This window comes from Brachionichthys hirsutus, chromosome 3 (genome assembly GCF_040956055.1).
Source record: "Brachionichthys hirsutus isolate HB-005 chromosome 3, CSIRO-AGI_Bhir_v1, whole genome shotgun sequence".
NCBI lineage: Eukaryota > Metazoa > Chordata > Actinopteri > Lophiiformes > Brachionichthyidae > Brachionichthys > Brachionichthys hirsutus.
This window is the reverse complement of record NC_090899.1, coordinates 5,682,253-5,705,299: the sequence shown is the minus strand read 5'-3', so window position 1 is coordinate 5,705,299 and position 23,047 is coordinate 5,682,253. Positions and strand designations below refer to the sequence as shown.

At 45.2% G+C, this 23,047-nt stretch overlaps 1 protein-coding gene across 1 annotated transcript; it reads right to left on the bottom strand.

The window, feature by feature from the left end:
- Positions 1 to 2,736: 2,736 nt before the first annotated feature.
- On the bottom strand, positions 2,737 to 20,977 carry myh14 (myosin, heavy chain 14, non-muscle). The gene is made up of 44 exons (XM_068760562.1): positions 20,813 to 20,977; positions 19,186 to 19,392; positions 18,545 to 18,701; positions 17,534 to 17,561; positions 16,742 to 16,856; positions 16,223 to 16,270; positions 15,103 to 15,195; positions 14,924 to 14,987; positions 14,554 to 14,652; positions 14,250 to 14,393; positions 13,933 to 14,147; positions 13,688 to 13,840; positions 13,287 to 13,460; positions 12,854 to 13,027; positions 12,642 to 12,756; positions 12,346 to 12,414; positions 11,646 to 11,848; positions 11,406 to 11,527; positions 11,165 to 11,234; positions 10,924 to 11,084; positions 10,545 to 10,653; positions 9,897 to 10,028; positions 9,598 to 9,804; positions 9,346 to 9,483; positions 9,066 to 9,189; positions 8,638 to 8,809; positions 8,330 to 8,542; positions 8,011 to 8,155; positions 7,717 to 7,923; positions 7,501 to 7,605; positions 7,198 to 7,350; positions 6,856 to 7,104; positions 6,640 to 6,753; positions 6,448 to 6,546; positions 6,156 to 6,368; positions 5,893 to 6,054; positions 5,673 to 5,801; positions 5,491 to 5,579; positions 5,280 to 5,403; positions 4,985 to 5,193; positions 4,438 to 4,546; positions 3,782 to 3,954; positions 3,568 to 3,591; positions 2,737 to 2,935 (listed from the first exon to the last, which is right to left on the bottom strand). The coding sequence occupies exons 1-44, from the start codon at positions 20,975 to 20,977 to the stop codon at positions 2,737 to 2,739; spliced, it is 6,174 nt and encodes a 2,057-aa protein (XP_068616663.1).
- Between the last annotated feature and the right edge of the window lie 2,070 nt (positions 20,978 to 23,047).

The following is a 23,047-nucleotide window of genomic DNA, read 5'->3' as shown; positions in this document are numbered from 1 at the left end:
AAAAAAAGGCTAAAACAATAAAACACATTTTTCCTAAAATGTTTCAAGTCAAAATGTACACCTTGAGGAGCATCAGGCTCGTCTCTTTCTACAGAGGAGCAGAGAAGGCCTGTTCTCATTGCAGCAGTTCAACCCGCGTGTCCTCAGAGTTTGGTCCATCGAGGACAAAGTAGCCGTTTAGACGTTAACATGACATTCTGGGATCGTAACATTTACGGTAACGGCTCAGCTGTGACGACACGCTCTGCTAGCTCATTTGGCTTTTAATGTAACATCGACCTCTTCCAGATAATTACGGCCAGACGCTGCACTGGCAAATCGTCCGGCTGTGTTTATTTCCACTGGTCACCATAAAGTGCAGCATTTAAACAGAATCTTACAAAACAAAGTGTCAAACAATACCCCTCCTGCCTATTGCTGAAATAAAAACATTATACACAAGGAAAGAAAGAAAATCCATTAATGGGGGTGCCAAATATATACGTCGTCAGAAGTCAGACCCCTCTATGGGACCCGGCTGGCGTGAACTTTGTTCACCTGCTACAAAGTGACTCATGGTGAACCCGGTGTAGTGGAAAAGAATCGATATCGATCCATTATCTTTGTTCATCTGACCGGGAGGAAGAGCAATCGGTAAACACGGGCAGGATTACTGATCACGGTAACGGTCACTGGTGGTATGATTTTAAACATGAAAGTTATGTTGGTTACGTTGGAACTGAAAGTGCCGGTGACATTCTTTATAATATGAAGGAATAGTTTTACATTTCTCTCTATATATATATATATATAGTGATTTTGTGAGTTTAATCTCTAAAATGCGGTGGCAAAGACATGGGGAGAACAATGAAAGGAAAGGGTTAAGTGTGACAAATGGCGGTTTGCTTTGTCAGAGAGCTCCTCGGGCAGCTTCAGCCTTCCTGTGGCTTCATTTTTTTAACAGAGATATGTGGTACTGAGCTTCTCATCTAAATCTCAGCAAGATAGTGAAGAAGCTTACTAAACTTAAAATGATTCAGATTTGACCAGGTTCTCGCAGCGTAGCCACCAGGCTCCCGTCTGACATGTTGAGTTGATAGCCAGAATAAAGGTGAAATCAACTTTTTGTTTGTCTTACCACTTGCATAATAAAAATGTTTTCCTCAATCATTCATTGCCGCCATTGTCATTTCTTAATCTAATACTACTAGTTTCTGAAAATGCTCTGAATCTAAGTGTTCATTAATTCTACTTTCTACTGCACAGGAACTGTGAGCGTAACTGTGAAGTAGAATAGTAGTACTCTAGTAGAGTAGCTGGAGGACAATAGAATACTCTCAACAGCTTCAGATCCCGTCTACTAATCTATTCTACGGCTACTCTACATTTATTACACTCATAAATCCCTTTTTCTCATCCATATGCCAACCGTTTGGTCAATAATGTGCAGTTACTCGGTAAAAAGCAAAAATTAGAATGTACTAGAGATCAAATAAAAAACACGATGGATTCATCAGCCTAACAAGACAAAAGAGATTGTTCTGCTCTGAACAAAAAGATCAATTCATGCAGTTCTTCACAGGGAGTTTTTATTTATGTTGCTGTGTCAGAACCTGAAACCAGTTAACCATTAGTCCTTATCTGAGGCCTGATGCTGGGACACTGACTGGAACGGCAAACTCTGAACCAGAACGACCGGGAGGGGCAGAAATATCCCGACTGATCTCCCTCACCAGCTGGAGTGCAGAAAGTAACCAGTGGTCAATAACTTAGGTTCACATTAGACATAAATAAGTCAAATCTGAGTTGATACGTTCAAACCGGAGTTAATCTAACGTCCTACTACTTTGTTCAACAACATACCGTTTCTAGTCTACAGAAGCAAGATTTAGCATTTAACGCCGCTTCATTGCAGCTTTGCTTCACGCAGGCTGCTTTTTTTGTCATCAGTGGTTTGTGTCACAATTTTGACAAATTAAATGAGAATGAGATCAACATGCCACCCGACTAAGGATCTACCATTTCTGTTAAGGGTTTTATTAAATGGGGATTACTAATTGCCATTTCTTTTTTCGTCCGTTTGCTGGATAATCCCAAGTATCTCATTTGTCCTTTTTTTTTAAATTGACATGAAAATGTCACAAATCACTTTTGCTCTGAACACATGCTTGTAAAAAAAGATGAACTGCTGGTTCCACGCATGTGTTTGACTTGTCTTCTTACAGTAACTACTTTATGTAACTTGTATGCAGATTGTCTTCACACCTTTAGAAGTACTTCCACCCTGCAGCAGCCCTTTGTGAAATCTGATTGTACATCCTCATCAAAGGGCGAAAACATGGCTTAGTACTAAAATACTTCCCAAATGTAAAAGACATTACCGACATAGTGTTTCTGCGCTAGAATCATTGTACAGCATCATGAAATTAATTGATAATAATTCACTTAACCCTAAAAATTCCGAGCTTAGATTCTCAGAAGTGCATTACAGAGATTTAAAAATCTACAGTCTACGTTGGTTTCACGTCACAAGTCGTTATAAAATCAATTCCAGTCACCTTTTTGTAAAATCTCATTTTTACACTTTCTATTTTTCAATCAGGTTCAGTTAGTTCGAGGTCCAGTGTATGCATCCTAAAGTTTGTTATTCTATACTTATGCTTATGAAGTAGGCAGATGTGACTGTGCGTTTGTCTGTGTGTGAGCGTGTGTGTGTGTGTGTGTGTGTGTGTGCGCGCGCGACACACGTAACTGAATCTATGTGTGTGCCATGGTGTTGTTGACACTGTAGGGCGGCGGAGGGTCCAGGCTGTGTTCAGAGGAGGGGGTCGGGGTCCCTGGGAGCCCGGAGGAGGGTGTCGGTGATGCAGGGGGGTCCTCCGAGTCAGAGTTCTCTAGAGAGAGGTCGTCAACCAGCGCTCTGCGTCCACGCATCATCAGGGGTAACGGCGCCCGCCTGGACGAGAGCAGAGACAGAGTTACAGCAAGATCAACTTCAAGTTTAAAGAGGCTCAGGTTTGAGTAACACTTGATTTTGAAAAATAAAATTATTGTAGACATAGAGCACTTTTTTTAGACTTATTAGTACCCAGATGCTATTAATTCATGAAGAAGCGTCTTCAGTATTTTAAAAATTAGATACATGGTCAAATTTATTTTCTCTAACTGCAATGTTTTTAATTTTAATTACCGATAACTCATTTCTTTTAGTAGAAAACGTGTCATAAAACAGAGGCAACATGTTTTCGGAGTTTCTCAGTCATCAAGGTCATGGTGACCCTTGAAGGTTGAATCTGGGCAACGTCTACTTAGAGTTTGAAGAACAGAGCAGAAGTCCGGTTGCTTCAGATTTAACCTTCAAGGATTAATTGTGAAGACAGAAAAAAGAGAAGAAAAACAGAGCAACAAATATTTGTTTGCATTTTTCAGTTGATAAATACCTGATAATTAATAGATTCCAATCCATTTTCTGTAAATTGACTTAAGTAACGAGAGAGCCATAAACATAAAAACGAACATTCGGCTTCCATCATTCCACACACACAGACAGATACAAGTAATAAAAACAGGACACACACAGTGACCTACTTATCTGTTTTCCAATCAGGGATGCTGAGTGTCGGTTTTACGGAGACGGATGGACAGTTTGTCAGTGTTAGATGGACACAATTGGATGCAACAAAAAACAAACAAAACCAAAACAAATAACATAAAGTTAATGAGGGAAATAAAGACAAAGAAAACAACAAATGGTGAATCGTACACAGAACACGCTCGCACACGCCTACTCCTCTGTGTTTACCTGAGCTGGTTGCGGAGAGAGGTGATCTCTCGCGTCATGGTCTGACCGCCGTCACTGAGCTCCTCCAGCTCCCGCTGCAGCTTCCTCCTCTGGGCGTTGGAGCGAGAGTTCTCCTCCTCGACCTCCTCCAGCTGCCTCTTCAGCTGCTTCAGGCGGATCATCGACTTATCCAACTGGAGGAGTAGGGGAGGGAGGAGAGAACAGGGGAGTGATGGAGGGGGGGGGGGGGGGGGACAGCAGCAGAGGTTGTGAGCGGGGCGGCAAAGGTTGAAAGGAAGAGGTGAGCATGATGAGAGAGCAGATGTAAAGAAGAAGAGATTAGTCATGGAGAGAAGGAGTGATATGGATCAGGAGTCAGACTAAACCCGGCAGATTGGCACAGATGGTATTCTAGGAGGAGTTAGTCTGTCCACTGTGGCTGAGGGATTTATTTTTTAGAGTGGAATGCGCTGCACCTTCCCAACAGAGAGAGAAAGATTATAACTGAACTGGTAAACCGTTCATTTTAGGATGATCTTTTAACGCCGTCTTTGTGCCCCGGGAGCAGAACTAGAACAACAAATGAACTGACTCCCGTTAGATTATTATTTAATGCTCTTGCTATGGTTATACTATTCTGCACATGCTCTTCTTTTTTAAGGGGTTAATTTTCATACCTGTTCTCTGTACTGGTCTGCATGTCGTCTCTCATCCTCGGACTGCAACATCACCTCCTTCAGTTTCTTCTCTGTCTTCCGCACCAGCTTGTTGGCAAGAGCTCGTTCCCTGACAGATATAAAGTTCAGCGTAAAAAACCAAAGACATCCCTCAAAGTGAAACAACGCATGTGAACCGTGTTCATGGGCGTTATGCTAGATGGTAGTGAAGGTCTTACAAGGCTGTGGTCCAGCATTTTTGAGTGAGGCAGAAAAGCTATGCTTATTCACATTCGCTCACTTCCTTCCTTGTATTCCGACTCTCTCCCAGGAGTTATTCCGACAGGCAATGAAATGGAAACAGGTTTTTCTGGCTTTGTTGATTAGAAAACTCAACAAGCGTTCTGGCCGTTTAAGACATTTAAATGTCAAAACGCAGGACGTTGTGATGGACTTGAGGTAGCCTAAATCCACCCCAGCCCATCATCATGCCATTTTATTGTAATCATTTATTCTTGAATCACACATTTGAAGCACATATTTCTACCATTGTGCGTTTATCTCTCACTGTCTCTCCTGCTCCAGCTGCTCCTCCATTGACTCTATCTTGGCCTCAAGGGCGGCGACGCTGAGCCTGTGCTTGCCCCGCACTGCTCCCTCCATCTCCCCCAGCCGGGTCTTCAGCTCCTTGCTCTGCCTCTCCAGCTGCTCCCGAGCCACTTCTGCCTTCTGGGCCAGAGTCCTCTCTCCCTGCAGCTGCACCGTCAGGGTCTCCACCTGGACCGTGAGCAGAGCAGCAAGAACGACGTGAGCCCACAAGCATCCCCTGGAGTCTTTAAATGTGCGGGCATATCCCTCCGTACCTGCAGCGCCATCTTCCTATGCCTCTCCGCCAGGAGTTCGGAGTTAGTCTGCTCCTCCTCCAGCTCCTCTTCCAGCTGATTGATTCGTGAATCTAGCCTCCTCTTCTCTTCACCCAGGGCCATCCTGGACATGCATATCGTTTTAGTGGCAGCCACCTTACCTACAGTCTTCTGGTTAGCAGCGTAGGACTGAGGTGAAGTCATAACTAACTTTCCAGAGTTGTTGTTGACCATCTCATCGGCCAGCTCGTCTCTCTCCTGCTGAGCTTGTCTCTTCTGCCTGTCTGATACAGAAAGTTCCTACAAATGGATGCAGGCCGGGGTTAAAGGGTAATTCATGCCATGTTGAAAGCATTTCACCTCCTCTGGTTTATTTCAATGAATTTCACAAACCTCCGTCAGCTGCAGGACGTCTGCTTCCAGAGTTTGGATCTTCTTTTCACTTTCTTTCGAGTGTGCGATGACTTCCTCTCGTGACAGCTTTGACTCATCTAACTCACGCAGAACTTCCTTCATTTGACCCTGTGATTCATTATTATTATTTTTTTTAATACAGGCAGTTCAAAGGTCCATAAAATATATTTTTATGCATAAAAAAGGTTTCGTGTTCTACCTGCAGTCTCCGCAGCTGCTTCACCATCTCCTCTTTTCCGCGGCTGGTTGTCTCCACTTGGGTCTCGGCCTCCTGCAGTTCGGCTTCTAGCTGCTTCTTGGATGACACAGCCTGAGACCGCTGACTCCTCTCCTCCTCCAGGTGTATTTCTAACTCCCTTGTCTGGCGTAGGGAGGAGGATACAAGAAACATCGTAAGTGATGAAGAAAGACAGGTGCAGCAAAATAAAATAAAATAAAAAACCCTCTGTAATTTCCTCTAACCTGCTTGCTGAGTGCTCTCCTCTTCTCCTCTCCCTTTTCCTCACTGGCGCTTATTTCTCTTTCAAACTGAGCCTTGAGTGCCTGCAGGGTGACCTCCAGCCTGAGCCTGGCGTTCTCTGCTTCCGACAGCTCCTCCTCGAGCTCCTGCGTGTGAACGCGCAGGCTCTGGGCTTCCGTTTCTAAGGACCTGCGGGTCCGCTCCAGCTCGTGGACCTGACACAACAGCAGATATGAGGCGCTGACTCGTGGGGAACTGAGACGGAGAAAGTAGTCCCAGGTGGAAGACTCTTACGTTTTTGCCGACGTCATCCTGCTGGTTGACGAGTTGTTCCATTTCCAGACGGAGCTGCTTGTTGGCCCTCTCCAGCTCTTCCCTCTGGTCCTGGGCCTCCTGCACACACACGCGCACACACACACACAGATTACACAGCGTGACAGCAGATTGACATACGACAACATTCTTGACGGCGCTCTGTTAGGTTACGTGAAGGGCTCGGGACAGCGCTAGGTATTTGGTCTCCTTCTCTCGGCTGTCTGCTTCTGCTCTGTCCCTGTCCTCTGCCAGCCGAGTGCTCACTGCCTTCTCCTCTGCCAGACACTGAGGGCGTGAAGGAGATCAAAATTTCACAGTCACGGAAAGACGTTTCAAGAAGCCTTCCTCCAATTATTTTGCACGCAATCAAACTGATGAGGTTTGGACCTGGTCAAACTTCTTCTGCCTCTTCTCCAGCGCCATGCAGTTCTGCCTCTCTCTCTGCAGAGCAAGCGTCATGTCCTCTATCTCCTCCCTGAGCCGCTCCCTCTGTCTCTCCACTCTCTCCTTCTCCTCCTCCCGCTGTCGCTCCCTCTGGACGGTACCGTCCAGATCTCTCTGGAGTTTCCTGCGCGTCTCCTCTCCGGCTTCCACAGCAGTGTTCACCTCGTCCGACTGCTTTCGGAGTTCTGACAGCTGCAGGGGCGGAGCAGGGAGAAACATTTGACACAAATTAAGTTATTAAAATTTATTTTAGAGAGATGAGACCTGCAGAGGTCTCTGTTCTACCTGCTGGGTGAGAGTCTGGATCTGCCGGGTCAACTCTTTAGCTCTCTCTTCCTCCTCCTCAAGTCTTTCCATCAGTCCATTCATCTCCTCTTCCAGAGATCGCAACCTTGAGCCAAGAGCCATCTTTTGCCGGTTTTCCTCCTGCAGCGATTCCTGAGAGAATGAAAGAGAAATGAGGGCCAACAAAGCCTGATATCTGCAAAGAGACAGAAGCCTCTTCTTCATAACATCTTTTTTAATGAACTGAATTCAAGTGGCGGAAGCTTTATCTGACCGAACCCTGGTGTGTGAGGAATGCGTTACCTTTGCATCATTCAGCTGACTCTCCAGACTGCTGACCTCTTTCGAGAGACGGAGCGATTTTGTGTCACTGGAGGACAAATTGCCGGAAAGGCTTTCAATCTCACACTGAAAAAAAGACAGAAGAAACACAAGACGGAACCAATCAAAACCTGAGAGAACAGCTGACTAATAACCTCCACGTGAATTTGTTATCAGTGTGTTCGTTTTCCTTTGCACCTGTAGCTTGTGCGCTCGCTCTTCCCTGTCCTCCCTCTCTCTATCAGCCTGAGCCAGGCGAGCGCCGAGCTCCTGCAGCTGACTCTCGGCCCTCTTGCGACCTCTGTCACTTTCTGTGCGTCCCGCTTGGAGGCTCCTCAGCTCAGACATCAGATTCTGCCTCTCTTCCTCCAGCACCGTCTTGGCTTTCTCCAGGGACTGACGTGCCTGAAAGCAAATGGGCCATTGTGATGAGCGATGGTGGCAGGACGTTAAAAGGATACGTATTTTTGAAAGCATGTCTGCTCCTCTTACTCTCTTGCTATTGTCAAGCTGTTCCTGGAGGCCATCTATGGCAGTGCTGTGTTTAACTCTGAGCTCTGACAGCTGAGTCTCATGGTGGCGAGTCTCCTCCTCAACGCACCTGTGGAGGTCATGCAGCTCTGCTTCGCGACGAGACCTGAACAGATGGAGGAAGTCAAAGGTCAGAGGGGTTGCAAAAATATTCAAATACGATTTTCCCTTATTCTTCTATCTTTAATTGCAACATCCTTTCAGTCTTGATCACAAAATGTGATTTTATCAATTTCCACATCGAAATTTCCCGGTCATTTATGCTTGCATCATTCTTTACCGTAGCTCCTGCTGTGCAGCCGTGGTGTCCAGAGTGTCCTCCAGTTCAGTTCTCAAAGCTTCCAACTCCTCGCTCAGGTCTCTCCTCTGTTTCTCCGCCCTTTCCCTCATCCCGCGTTCATTATCCACTTCCTCCTTCAACTCAGACACCTGGGACATGGCCTCCCTCAGTGCCCTCTGAGCTTCGGAACGTCGTGCTCCTTCTTCCTCCAACCTGACAGAAAACAGAGGAAAAAAAAAACAATCATTTTGAAGGAGGAGGGCTGTAAATATCTATGACAACATTTTACACGTGTCACTGCGTCTCACCTGCCGTGCAAGGTGGCGATTTCCTTCTCCTTCTGATCCAGACTGCCTCTCAAGTCAGAAGTCAACATGCCTAGATCCGACAGCTGCTCCTGGGTCTCCACCGACTCGTTCTCCATTCTCCTTTTCATCTTCTCCTGCTCAAGGCGACCCTGCTCCTCACGCTTCAGTCGCTCTGCACACAATCGTTTTCAGAGGTCATAAATATTGAGACAAGGTTGAGTGAGTCACTCATTTGTGAGAAACATTTTTTTTTCCGTGGAATGCATTGGAATGAAGAATAAAATGAATGCATCTTCTTCAATCAAAATTCAAATAAAAGTTGATTCACCAATTTTCACAGCATAAAATCAAATCCCAAAGGACTGATCACAAAATAGAAAGTGTGGAATATGGCTAGGATAACTGTGTAATGGCATTTGGACAGCTACCCTCGAGGTCGGCGATGACGGCTTCCTGTTTGTTCTTGAGTTTGTGCAGACTTTTGCTTTTCTCCTCTTCCTCAGTGAGCTGATCAGTGACTTCACTCAGACGCTCCTCAAACTGTTTCTTCTCCTGTTCATAGAGGAACATAAACTTGTATTTAAAAAAAAACAAACACATTCTTTTAATATCAACATACATAAGTACATGCTGAATGTGTGGGCTGCTCTTAGATCAGTGACAGAATACACAGGAGATAATTAAGTGTTATGTGTATGGGACGCTCACCTTGCTCAGTCGGTCTCTCTGCTCCACTGCATTCAGCAGGTCAGTTTCCAGACTCTTCACTTTGGTCTCCAGGGTAACCTTCTCCAATAGGAGGCGCTGTCGGGCACTCTCCTCCTCTTCTAATTGCTCCTCCAAGTCCTGACGAGGAGAGAAGATTTAATAACACAGGGCACAAATGCTTTTATAAAACAAATGACATATTTTCTTCTGTTTTTATAATATATCCAGCCGAATCTACACACTTGTACGTACCTGTATATTCTGATGCATCTTCTTCTTCTCATTAGTCAGCTGCACACCTCTGTCCTCCTCTTCCTCCAGTCGAGCCTCCATCTCAGCCAGCACTTCTTCCAGCTCCTGTTTGCGGCTCGCCAGCCTGGACCTCAACTCTTCTGCCTCCGCAAACAGCTCCGCCTCCGCCTGCAGCTGGTCAGCCAGCACTGCCTTCTCCTCCAACAGCTACCATGTGGAGCAGCAGAGGGACCGATGCAAAGCACTGGCTCAGAGCAGAACGGTGGATGAGGAGCAGAACCAGGGGGAGGTCTGTTTACCTGAGCATGTTTCCTGTCCAGCTCTGAGTAGTTCTGCTCCACATAAGTCAGACTATCCTTGGCCTTCTGGAGCTGGGCTTCCCTCATCTGGATCTCCTCGTCCTGCCTGCTCACCTGTAGCAGGGGCTTCACCTTGTTGCCAAAGAACACAGGAAAACGTGAAACATGTCTGTACAGTGTAGCTCCTTCATTCAGCCCACTATATTAACAATTTCACAAGAGAATTTACCTGTGTGTACAGAGACAGATGCTCAGGTTTTTATCTTCTATTTTTTTGTTTATTATTTGCCTTAAACAATACTTGTTATTATATATGTCAAGATCAAAAAAGGATTCTTGCATTCCATTTGATATAATTCCCTGTATTTATGTAATACACTTTCCTTCACCAAGGATTTAAAGATATTGCTAGGTTCTAATACTCAATCGAGTGTCTTTCTTATAATTAACGCCTTTGCTCATTATAAGCTCTTATATGGAGCGTTATCTTTTCTGCATCAACAAGTACCCCTCGCTTTCTTTTTTTTTGTCACAGCCTTTTGCTTTGCAAGTGGAACTGAAAAACACAACATCACAGCCCCGTCAGCGGGGGCTTGCAGAACGGATGACGGTACATTCATCATGCCTATGTTGGTGTAGATGTAGTACCTTGGTGAACAGCCGCCACCACTGCCAGTTCCTGAGTTTGAGATAAGCAGCACAGTTTCGCTGCATCACTCTCAGAGCACTCAGCTGCTGCTGCTTCTTCGTAAAGGCTCTGAGATGTGAAGACAATGAAACAATCAATCAGGCATCAGTTTTAAACTAAAACAGATGTTTGCTCTTTATTTTCTCTGCTGGACTCCATTTAGTAATCAATTGACCTTTTGGTAAAACACGCCCACATAACTTAGTAGACCAATGAAGACGCTACACGTCATATCTGGTCAACGCTTTCGTCTTAAATCACGTCAATCATTCAATCATGTACAAAAAAACATGAAAATACTTTGTTGTACTTCTGTCCAGCTGATCATTTTTGTCTTACTTGCGTGCGAGGTAGCCTCTGGAGACGCTCTGGAAGCGTATGATGGTGTCGGTAATCTTCAGGTCTCTCTCCTCCTCCAGGTGAGCTAGGACTCCAGCCCTGAAGAAGACTTTACTCTGACCCACCCTGAACAGGTTGTGATCCAGTTCCAATGCTCTGATCTGAAACGTGCGCAGTAAACAGCTGAAAGGCTTGAGTTATTGTACAGCTATGATGTTTCCAGCTGTTTATGATGACTCACCATAAGTTCTGATGCCTGTTTGCCGTCCATGAAGGCACGAGGTATCGCATTAGGAGTGAGGATCTCATATCTGAAAGATACATTTGACTTTGTTAGCGTGTATTTGAGCACTGAAGCAGTGTAAATGGGTCACTAGCAGGTGTGAAGCGTTTAGTACTAGTGTGTGGGTGTTGGACGAGTGAGAGAAAGAGGAGGTAAGATGGACAGATGGTTAAAGCAATGTCTTCTCGCTCGAGCCTACCTCTGCCTGAACTCCTGGAACGGGATGCGGTTGGGGAAGCCTTGTCTGCAGATGCGGATCCCCTCCAGAACTCCATTACACCTCAGTTGATCCAAAACCAGGTGGGGGGAAAGCTTACCAGCCTGAGAGCAAGAGAGAGGAAGAATGACAGGAAGACATGCAGACAATGGAAACGAATGGAAAATTCACTTTAATGCCAGATTTCAACTCAACTATGTTCCCTTGATCCTCCGGCCTTACCTTCTTCTCATGATTGGGAATAATGCAGCGCAGAAAGTTGGGGTTGGTGTTTCTCAGCGTGGCCATCAGCTTAGTGAGAGACTCCTTGTAAAGCTGACCGACAGTCCTGAACATTCCCTTCTTCGTCTTCAGTCCTGCTGCTCCGAAAGGGACCGTCCCACTGTTGTCTCCCGACACCTGGTCCAAGCCCACGATCCTGTCCACTGGACGAAAACACATAGTCGGGTTAATGACCGTCTATTGACTGGAGTGGTGCGAGCGCTTGCCAGACACTTTTTGGTGTAAACCTTTCAGTCTAAAGCCACATCACTATCTCTACACAACTAGCACTATCATAATTCTAGCAAAACGATCCCACACGGAAAATGGATTTGTGGGTCACGGGAGATACACCCTTACTGGCCAGTAAAATGCACACACACAATCGGGGTCCAGTCAGTTCCTGATTGAATTGTGTGGCTTACAATCACAAAACTTCTACAAAAATAATGGAATTACAAACAAATTACAAATTAAACATGTAAAAAGCAACATCGCAATGCCACTATAACTTTCACTCTTTCACCAAGCAATAACGTTTAAAAAAAACATACACAAAAAGGCACAAAGCAATCAAAAACTGAGCCGGCAGGTAAAAATACGTGGCAGAGTTGGGAATGGGGGGCGTGACTGTGATAAACATAGGAGGAGAGAAACCTACTGTCGGAGCCATTGGCCTGCAGCGTGGCATAGGAGTCAAAGAAGTAGACACGAGGAAGAGTTTGAATGTCTGATGACAAGAAAGGAGGAAAGGAGGAAAGGAGAATAAACAGAAGGAAAGCAAACACAGGTGAGAACAAAATGGGAGAAGAATGAGAGAGAGAGAGCAGATAGAGAGAATAGTTTCGTGACAGAAGGAAGAGAAGGAAGAGAAAAACGGTCAATTTTACACATTTTTAATGAAGTACGCGAATTAAAGGTTTACTGGACATGAATGAAAGAGTGACTCCGTCTCACCTTCCTTCCACAGCTCTGACACAAAGTGATCAGATGACTGGTGGAGGAGAGACGCCACGTTGTCGTTCAGGGGATCCATATTTTTAACCAGCCAATCGTCCGCTTTATAGTCCACCTGAGAGACATGACATGTGGCGGGGGGGGACATTTTTGACTTGGCTATTTTACACGGTGAAGATGGCAGACTTCACACGTGCGAGAAGGTGGGATACCTTGCCAGCATAATGAATGATGGCGAAGTCGGCTTCCCTCCGTGGCTGCTTTGACCGAAAGAATTTCGAATGGTTGCCTTGTTCCACAGACAGCTTTTCTACAAATGAGCGGTCTGTTGCCCGGGGAAACCAGCACTCTTCATCCAGCAGGGCCAGGACACCAGGTGGGTGAGTCTAACAGAGATAGGGACAAAAACAACCTTCAATGAGGAACTGAAGTGTGATGAGGAGTCAAGGTCTGTGCTCTGGCATGCTTCATTTTCATTCCTGTGTGGGTGTGCCGGAGTGAACAGGTTCAGCAGGCTGTCACATGATGTCACACAAATTGTTCTATTAACCCACAATTGTTAAACAAAGCTCATTATTTGACCGTAAAATAAATATAAAGTAAAAAAATAAAATAAAATGAATAATCACAAAAATGTGCAAGTACTGGTTTTTCGATGAGGTCAATGCAGGGCTGTAAATCTAGGCCAAAGTCGATGAAGCTCCATTCGATGCCCTCCCGCTGGTACTCTTCCTGCTCCAGGATGAACATGGTGTGGTTGAAGAGCTGCTGCAGCTTCTCATTGGTGTAGTTGATGCACAGCTGCTCAAAGGAGTTCAGCTGCAGAGGAAAGGAAAGCAAACAGTCATTAAATTAATCACTCGTGTATTTTAAATCGTGGAGAACCCCCCCCCCCCCACATAGCTTGCAGGCTCAAAATGCTTTATCATAATCAGCAGTTCAACACAGTTACTTCAGAACAAACTCCGAGTAAAGTCAAAAACCTTACGTTAAAAATCAACAAATCGCCTGCTGCACATTAACAAACCATTATAACATGAACAAACCTGGAAGATCTCAAATCCAGCGATGTCAAGGATGCCAATGAAAGAGGCTCCCTGCCTCTGCCTGCGGTCTAGAGCTCGGTTGACTCTGTGAACCAGCCATCGGAACAGGCGCTCATATGTGGCCTTCGCTAAGGCCTCAACAGCAAAGTCAGCCTGGAGGGGGAAGGATATGCCGTTAGGCACAGGCTGCAGGGGAACATGAGTATCTGCATCAGTTAGAAATGTCCACCTTGCTAAATGTGTACCTGCTCTTTCGTCTGGGCCTTCTGTACATACTCTCGACCCACTTTGATCCTGGGGGTGAGGATGGCCCGAGAGAATTCAAGCACATTGATGCCCAGCAGATGGCACAGTTTCTGAGCAGCTGTGTTATCAGGCATTGAGGCCTGGTCCTGGCTCTTCTCCTTCATGAAGGAGATGTTCCCAAACTGGAGCACAGCAGAAACCACCTTAAGCATGGCTGAGGAGCAAGTCCGACAGGGAGAGGGAAGTTTATTTATAGCAAGGATTAAATCACCCCAAAAAACACATCACAGACTCGCATCACTGTCGCCTCTCTTACACACTGACTCCTCTTTGGTAAAGCCCATTATCGCCATGGAATCCATGGTCTGGTTGAAGTTCTCTGAGTCACTCTGGCCAGGAAGAGGGATGGAACCTCTGGTGAGGAAGTGGTACTCATCAGCCGTTCCTAAGAGTAGGTCCGCTAATGATGTGAAGAAAAAAGGGACGAGACAGAACAGCAGATTTAGGTTTGAAAAAAATGCAAAACGTCTACAGGAAAGTGATAAACTGCAGTCAAGATCAAATTGAGAATATTATTCATTATGGCAGCATTTCATTATCATGGTCGGTTTTTGTCTTACCTTTCGTCTCCTCTGAGGTACCACACAACATCTGGTAAAAGATGTGGAATGTCCTCTCATCTATGGCCTGACGGGTGGCCCGGGACTTTTCAAGGAGGTCTACGTATATTTTGTCAAGGACAAATAAAATACATGAATATACACAAATAAACAAATGGAGTAGAAAGAAAAAGAGGAAAGTGATTAAAGTTTATGTGTACCAAGAGGAAATAGACCCTTTTTACTTTTTACAACATAATATACTTACGGTAATTTAACACGGGTCGGCTTATGACAAAAACAAGTTCCATCACTTTGCGTTGTCACAATCAAATCAATGTGTTTTTGCTTAATTGTCCTGTAGATGAGGCATCGCTTTGAAAAAGGATACACGTTTCAATGTTGGCACCAACGATGTACCCAGCCACGTCAAAATTGATGCGAATAAATTTGCCCTAAAGAAAGAGAAGCATCTCTTCGTAAACAGCATGTAAATGATCCACTGATGACACTGGCCACAGAGTTTTAATAAGATAATAAATAATAATCTGTTTAAAGTGCTGCTCTTACAAATCTAGAGGAGTTGTCGTTCTTGACTGTCTTTGCATTGCCGAAAGCCTCCAGAATGGGGTTGGCCTGCAGCAGCTGCTTCTCCAGCTCGCCCTAAGACAGACAGGACATGAAGATTAGCATCACATCGCTAAAATAGTGATACAAATATCAGGATCAAAGACACTTTCAGAGTTTGACCCTGCTATAATTGAAGGAGCTATGATCTGGTGTACAAAACAGAGAATGCATGACGCATCCTTGCACCCACAATGAAATCCATTCCCTGACCAGGAACAGATGCTTCTCAACATCATGGGGAGTAATAGACCTCATTATTTAAGCAATCAATAATACGGCTATCGATCGATCACATATCAAATTACATTTGTGGAATTTAACGGACGACATTATTAAAATGATCTGCACCAACTAACAGTCAGTTGAGAATCACTGCTGCAGAAGAACAGCTCTGACATCACACACCGGACACAGTGGCTGATTCTAGCCGCATTACTTTACTGCTGCTGTCGCATTGCGAGTGCAGCAGCTGTTGATGCAACATCAGCAGCTACATTGATCTAGCTACACGAGGTGGTTTTCCTATAAAACAGGTTCAGGAATGCCAGTCAGCCAAAGGTGAGATTCACAAACACAGAGCGAGAGGGAAAACATTTTTTTTACAGCGAAACAACACCCAGCAAAGTATATATACACCACACGCACTAAAACACTCATCTAGCTGTGTGCACTTGCTTATTTGCTGAACACACACAAACACACACACACACACACACACACACACACACACACACACACACAGGACAGTCACACCCACTCCCATTCACATTCATTCAACTTTTACAAAATGTACAGCGAGACAAAATTATAATTTAATACTCACATAGTGTGCATTCTGATCAAAAAGGAAAGGGGTAACAAATTAAACAAAAATGACAAATAAGACATAATAACAACAACAACAACAAATAAGAGCCTGACCAAGCACACTGACTGAGGAACAACTGCAGAACTGAGTTATCAGTTACCCCGTTGGTTAGCCAGCATCATTATAGAGTTAAAATTACAAAGAAAAAAGGGCAGGACGAAAGGACAGAGGAGAAGGCAGGAGCGAACTCACCCTGTTCACCAGAGAGCTGCCCCTCGTTAGAGACTTAGAGCCGTCCGTCTGAGCATGCAGGAAAGAGAGAAGGAGGGAAAACAAGTGCAGGAGGAAAGGAAGTTGCTGAGGAAACGTAGACACAGAAGACCGAATAACAGAGGCGAGGTAAAAGCAAACAAATAGGAAGCTTCCTTATAATCATTAACATTATTCAGTACAAATGAATAAGTGAAATGCTCCGATTGAGGTTTGGTTAATCATGGCACAGACAACAGCCAGAGCAACACTGAGCTAAGTACGGAGCTGACAGCACTGGAGCTGTGGACAGTCAGAGGTGTGTGAACTTCTACTTCTACTCCCAGCAGCCTTCATGTTTCTTATCCTCATATTTTGATAATTCCTGTATCGGCCCTTTTACCGTCTCCAGATCTCCTGTCCTTCCCCACAATTATTAATGTTCCTTCTGGGCTCCTCCTCCTCCTGTTACACGATGCATTTTTCAGCTGCCTCTCTTTTAGTCTTGCGTTTGTGACATACCTGCACAAGTTCCTTGTTCCTACCCGGAGTGGCACTCTTGTGGGAGGAGGCAACGTGCGCCATATACTGGATGACTTTCTTGGTGTTCTCTGTTTTTCCAGCTCCAGACTCGCCTCTGGAACACACACATATGTACCATAATGTTATGTTCTGTACAAAATAGTCCATCTTAAACACATATGTTGTCAATTATGAATGACATATCCGAAGGAAACATTGATCACAGCAGTAAACAGAGCCGAGGGCTAAACAGAAAGCAGGTGTGGGGATTGTTGTTTTAGGACGAGAGAGAACGACAATGGAGCAAAAATAGCAACTGGAAGAGACGTAAAAGCAGCAGACATCCAAACAGTCTGACTCAAGATGGATCCCACTTTGACAATGGCAGGAAAGGTCTGGCAGGAATACGTGATGACAGGGAGATGGGCGGCAGGGAGGGGAAGCAGGCAGGTTGACCAACCATGAGCACAAACAGGAGGATGCTTTTTTAATTTATGGGCCTGACTAGGCTTTTTCTGTCCTGATCCATTAGACCTGCTTTTTCAGCGACAGATGACAGAAATGGCTATTTAAATAATAAATAATATTTATTAAGCCAGAATCAGAATCAGAATGTATCTGCATTTGTGATTGCATACATTGTGTAAGAGTGAAGACGCACAAATTAAGTCACACGAAGGACACACAAAAGCACACCTGACACATAAATGAATAGACACACACACACGCATGCAGTGTCAAACTGAAAATTGGAACGTAATCACATGCACACTGAACGCAGTCAGTACTCACGTGCAAAGGATTGATTGATCTTCTCTGTCTGTGAATAAAAAAGAGAAATAGGCCATCAGACAGACAGACAGGCAGACAGACAGGCACCTTCAAAAATCTTTGTCTGATTAGATGTCATCTACATTGCTGCCATTGTTGAAGATGTGGTTTAGTAAATAGCTGACAGGTGAAACGCCAGTAATTCTGTGCATGTTGACACACGATTTGTCTTTTAAAAAAGCAACACAGCAGGTCATGAAGCGGAGCAAGGAATGTATTTATGCCACTGTTTGTCTCACGTTACACCAAACCTCCACCTTGGTCCACGGAGCACGGCGTGTTCCTGGAGCCTCTGCCTCAGCGCATGATGGTGATACATGTTAAGCGTGCACAGAAGCGCACTAGGCTCTATGACCACTGTTGATTCTTGGTGTTTCATTCAATAATTAGCGCCGAGGAAAGAAACGGGTCTCCGGCTCAACTCGTCACTCCAGGCTACCAAAACACAACAGCTGGTAGGTGGAAAGATGGCTGGGCACTCTTTGTGAGTTTATTTGTATTTGGCTTCCCAGATTCCCACACACTCAGTCTTGAAGAATTCATACAGGTCCTACAGGTTTAAAAACTGTAGTAACACACCTGCAAAGTCTACCCTGAGGGAGGGAGGGGGTGGTAAACACACCGAGAGCCTCGTCTGCCCCGTCCTGCTATCTCAGGAGGACACCCTGAGGCAGAGACATTGCTCAATCTGCTGGGAATTCTCTCGAAGAAAAAAATAACCAATTACATTGATAGGCTGTCCCTGAATCAATACATCACTAGGATTGCCACACCTGTAAATATTGCGAAAAACACCGTCTTCTCTGTTTGATTTCACTTTTAAGGAATTTGATAACAGCCAGCATTTTGACAAAAGAACGGCGCCACGAGCAAAGATCACGGACGCGTTCCAGAGGCGCGTTCCAGAGGCGCGTTCCAGGCCGGCTGAGCTGATAGCAGACGTGTGGGTTAGCTGAGGATAAGACGGAGTACCTTGTAGCATGCTGCGATAGGCCGCCTCTGATATGGCGTAGATGTGAGGGGGCATCTCGTGGCGCTTCTTGCCGCGGTACATTTCCACGATGGACTCTGTGTAGATGGGTATGTGCTTATAAGGGTTCACCGCCACGCAGAAGAGCCCTGAATATGTCTGGAAAACACACAGAGACGTTCACATGTACCACGTGCAAACCAAGTCATTCAGATTTGTTTTGTTTTTTTTACATTTGGGCATATTTAAATGCATCATTATAACATATTCCCAAATTGTCACATTTTGATCCATCCCTCAAAGCTGTTTTAAATGCACACATAATATGCTTCCTGTGTATGGCCAGAATTAGCCCACTTACATCTCTGTGACTTTCATTCCTGCAGTATCTACTCAAATATTTTCTGCAGGTGAAACTTGAGATGCCTCCAGCCGCCACCACACACATGACACACTCTGCAAACTGACTCCTCGCCCCTCTCACCAGCTCATATCAGTTACCCGGGACGTGCCAGAGGAGGTAACCATCGGACACAAGCATGTAGGCAACGTCACAATCTCTTGATCCAGCATTCGGGTGAACGTGTGCGTCGTGGTGGAACCATGTCCCATGTGTGTTTTATTTATTGTTTTATAGACTCACGTAGATCAAGCCTGAGTAGTATCTTTCTCTCAGGTTGTGCAACACCGAGGCTTCGTTGAGGCAGGTCAGGTCGGCCATGTCCTCCACCTTGCTGAAGCGTGGGGGATTCATCCGCTGCACCTCCTCCCTGGACAGCGTGACCCGCCGCCGGCTGTCAGTCAGCTCAACGTCAACCTTATCGTCGAGCTCCTCTCGAATACTGGCAGACTGGGGGCAGAAACAGAGAGAAGGTTAAAAATCACGGCGCTGCCGATGATGGAGGACGGAGTTTCTGTTCATTGCAACATTACACACTTTAAACTTAAGAAACGTGAAGCACCACGGCAAACATAACCTCTGCAGTTACTGTTAGAGTCAAGATTTCACAATTAGATACCTAACAAGCAATTCTTCCTGAGCACATCGATCTCAGACAATCAAAAATACAAATTGATCTTTTGAAAACCTTATTGTGAATTTAATCGCTGTTTGGTAGCATCTCAGAAGTCTTAAATGGATGATGGATCTAATAAAGGTAACATTGACTGAAAATAAAACAGGATAGAGCGGCAGCTACTTGCTAGATAGACAGCAGAAAATAAAATCAGCCTTGCTTTGGAGACTCTCAACAATGATTGTGGCAGGATAATAGATTTGTAGTTTCAAGGCTAAAACACTAATCATTTCCTTCCACGGTGGACCAGATGGTCTGCGTTTAAAATGAAGCAAAGCTTGAAAATATATTAGCTGTATGTGAGATCCAGCTCTGGAGTGTGAGCGGCCATTGTTTTCGACAGCAGACAAGAATAGATGGTGACCGAAGGAGGAAGACAGAAACTCTCCTGTCACCATGTCGGTCTAAGAAGTGGTGACGTCAGCCCCGACCAGGTCAGGGGGGTTCCGCTCGCTCTTATTCTTTCTTCTGCTTGACATTTACAACACACACACACAATATATTCATGCCTAACTTTTCTTGTGTATATTAATCACAGATTGAACTCCATGCTCAGATGATAAAACTGAGTGTGTGCGTTATACTGCATGAATGTGAATATCTGTTTGTCCAGTGGTGTTAGTCTCAGATGTTGAGTATGAAATGAAGTCAGTGTCTCTACAATGGCCTCTTGAGCAGCAGAGGGCTGAGGGAAAGTATTGTTCTGTTCTCTGAACTCTATAACAAGCAGTCCGGCAGCGAGAGGGAGATATTTCCCATCCCACAGTATCTGCCAAAGAAAGCTTGTAATACGCATTATGGGCGGACCAATGAAAAGGGGAACCAATTAGTATTAAGATGAGAGTCTTGTGACAGTCACAAGGTCTACAAGCGTAAGAAAGCATCACAAGCTACATGAATCTGACGTTGTAAAGGACAGCATGGGAAATAGGGCATATTTATGCACGCAAAGAAGCTCCTTGCACTCACCTGGCTGACACACCTTTATTCACGCACACATAGTCGGCGCTATTTATTTGCCGTTGGATTAATGCTAAGATAATGTGGGACAAGAATGTGAACCTAATCCCCATTTAACCGTGAAATTCAACTAGTTTGGTCGCTTCCCATCCGGTGCAAATCGAGTAACATGTTGGTGCTTGATGGAAACCAAAATACATTTTTATCACGGGCGGCCAGACAACACCCGTTTACCTCAAAGCCATGCTTCTCTGACGGCACCCACACCAGCCGTTTAGCTGCCCAGTCGGCCTGGCTGGCAGCAGAGAACACAACGTTGGACGTGGGAGACCCTGGCCCCACCCCCGACGACAGGAAGCGCGTGACATCGTTGACACCGCCTCCCGTTGTCCTAGACATGGTTCTGCTGGTACTGGATGAGTGAGGAAGAGGAGAGAGAGAGAGAGAGCGAGAGAGAAAGAGAGTGGGAGACACAAAAACATTAGACCATTTTTTTTTCCATCACGGGCCTTGCGTCTTGCGGGAGGGTTAAAACTGGCAGGCGATATCCAGCTGAGGTTGGAGCAGGATGTGGCCTAGTTGAAAGACATGACAAATCAAGACAGTCCGATTACTGGCTGGAGGTGTGGAGGGATGGAGGGTGGAGGAAGAGCGGGATACATCAATCGACTGAGTAAACTGACATGACAGTGCAGGGGGGGGGGGGGGATGCTCACTGAGAAACGCTGAAGCTAAAACGCTGAATAGCCTCAGGAGCCAGCATCCTGTGAGAGACGAGGTGACAGTAGCTCGGAATGGCTGCTACTCTGAAACATGAAACCGACTTCCTGTTAATAAGCTATATCTTAATAGTGATCAATGCTTTAAAGAATTGAACTATCTGCACCCAGCTTGTTCAGTAAGTTCCTGGCAGGACCCGCGGTCTGCAGCCCTGCTTTAACCATAGCTAAGACTAAAGCAACCCGCCGTTACCATGTTAACAAAACTACACACGCATATGATGAGGTGGAAACGAGGCCTTTGAAGATGTCACCGTGAACTCTAGGACAGAAATGGGCTGGCGTTGATCAAACAATGAATTGAGACAAAGATCTATATGAGAAAACATGCTGCAATAATATAATAAATAATAAGCATAATGAAGAGTATTCCAAATACACGGAGCCTAGACACAACACAATCTGACATCGCCATAACACAGACAAATTCTTACAAGACTTTAAAGAGAGTTCTTTTACCAAGATTCTTTTCTGACTCAGTGGAAACAAGATGGACTTAAAACTTAGGAATGAAGCCCTTCAAGAAGCCCGACTGGAAGTCGGAATGACGCTGAACAACTCTTGACAGATCGCCATTCAGCCTGATTGAATGGTGAGGCAGATGGATTCAACCGATGTGTCAAAATCACTTACGATCAGACTTAAACTTCAGCCGTGAGCGAGGTGACGCGCGATCGTCGTAAGTAACCGCAGCTGAGACTCTCCCGAGTCGCAGCGTATGTCAGCTCCGGTTCAACAAGTCGACTATTGAGCCGACCTGCGTGTCGTAAAGGGTTAACCGTCTCCATGCCTCAGACAGGTATGTCATCGGGCTTGATTCTTGCGATGCACCCCAGCGTAATGTTTTTTTCTGCTCCGTCTGCTCACGACGTGACCCGGGGTGCGGCCCTGCCCTAACCGTACTTAAGATTCAGGGCGTGGCGTCAACATCTTTACAAAAGGGACTGGCACCACCCAGTCAGTCAGCATAGAAATATGAACTTCCTCTCTGTACCTGTTATTAAAGAATGATTAAAGAAATAAAAAAACAATCCCGTCACCCAGTCCACATCGGTGAGGCTACTCGATATGACTTTCGTGCTTCTGGACAGCAATGAAGGTCGGAATTAAAGGTCAGGAAGAATATCCCTTTGCACGCATAGACTTTAATTTTTCTCTCTCAAGCCATCATGTCAATCTCAGCCTTTGTGCTGTTAATGGTGACATCAGCTGCTCTCGTAACTTGTTCACATCTGCCCAATAGCAAAGTGGCACCCCTTCGCCGTTAGCCTATCATCTCGCAGCTGTATTTTTCCGTGTACTTTTCTGCCTACCTGGAAGTTCATTCACGCCGCTCCACTTCCACTTCACTGCCCTGTCTTTGTATATTCACCATCAGCCTCATCATTCCTCACTAGTGACTGGGCTCTAAATGCTACAGATTCCCAGGCAGACTAATTATCACATCACCCGCTGGATTAAACATTGATCTTCACTTCATCACCTCGTCTCACCGGACCGAACGTTATAGCGAGCTTTAGCGACACATGCAAGTACCTCATCATCAATTCATTGTTTGATTTTGCCTTTTTTTTTAACGTTTTGCCAATTGTAAGGAAGCAACATCATCCTTATTAATAAAATAAGTATTTGCCTAGACTCACAAAGAGGAAAAAAACATCAAGAATATGACTGAAGAACTGAACGAGCC

Excerpts from the sequence above, each read along its gene's own strand:
- myh14 (XM_068760562.1), bottom strand. The coding sequence starts at position 20,977 with ATGTCTAGGACAACGGGAGGCGGTGTCAACGATGTCACGCGCTTCCTG. Across the intron at positions 16,271-16,741 it reads GGAACAAGGAACTTGTGCAG|ACGGACGGCTCTAAGTCTCT; the intron begins GTATGTCACAAA and ends CTGCATGCTCAG. Across the intron at positions 14,148-14,249 it reads TACCAAAGAGGAGTCAGTGT|CCATGCTTAAGGTGGTTTCT; the intron begins GTAAGAGAGGCG and ends CTTGCTCCTCAG.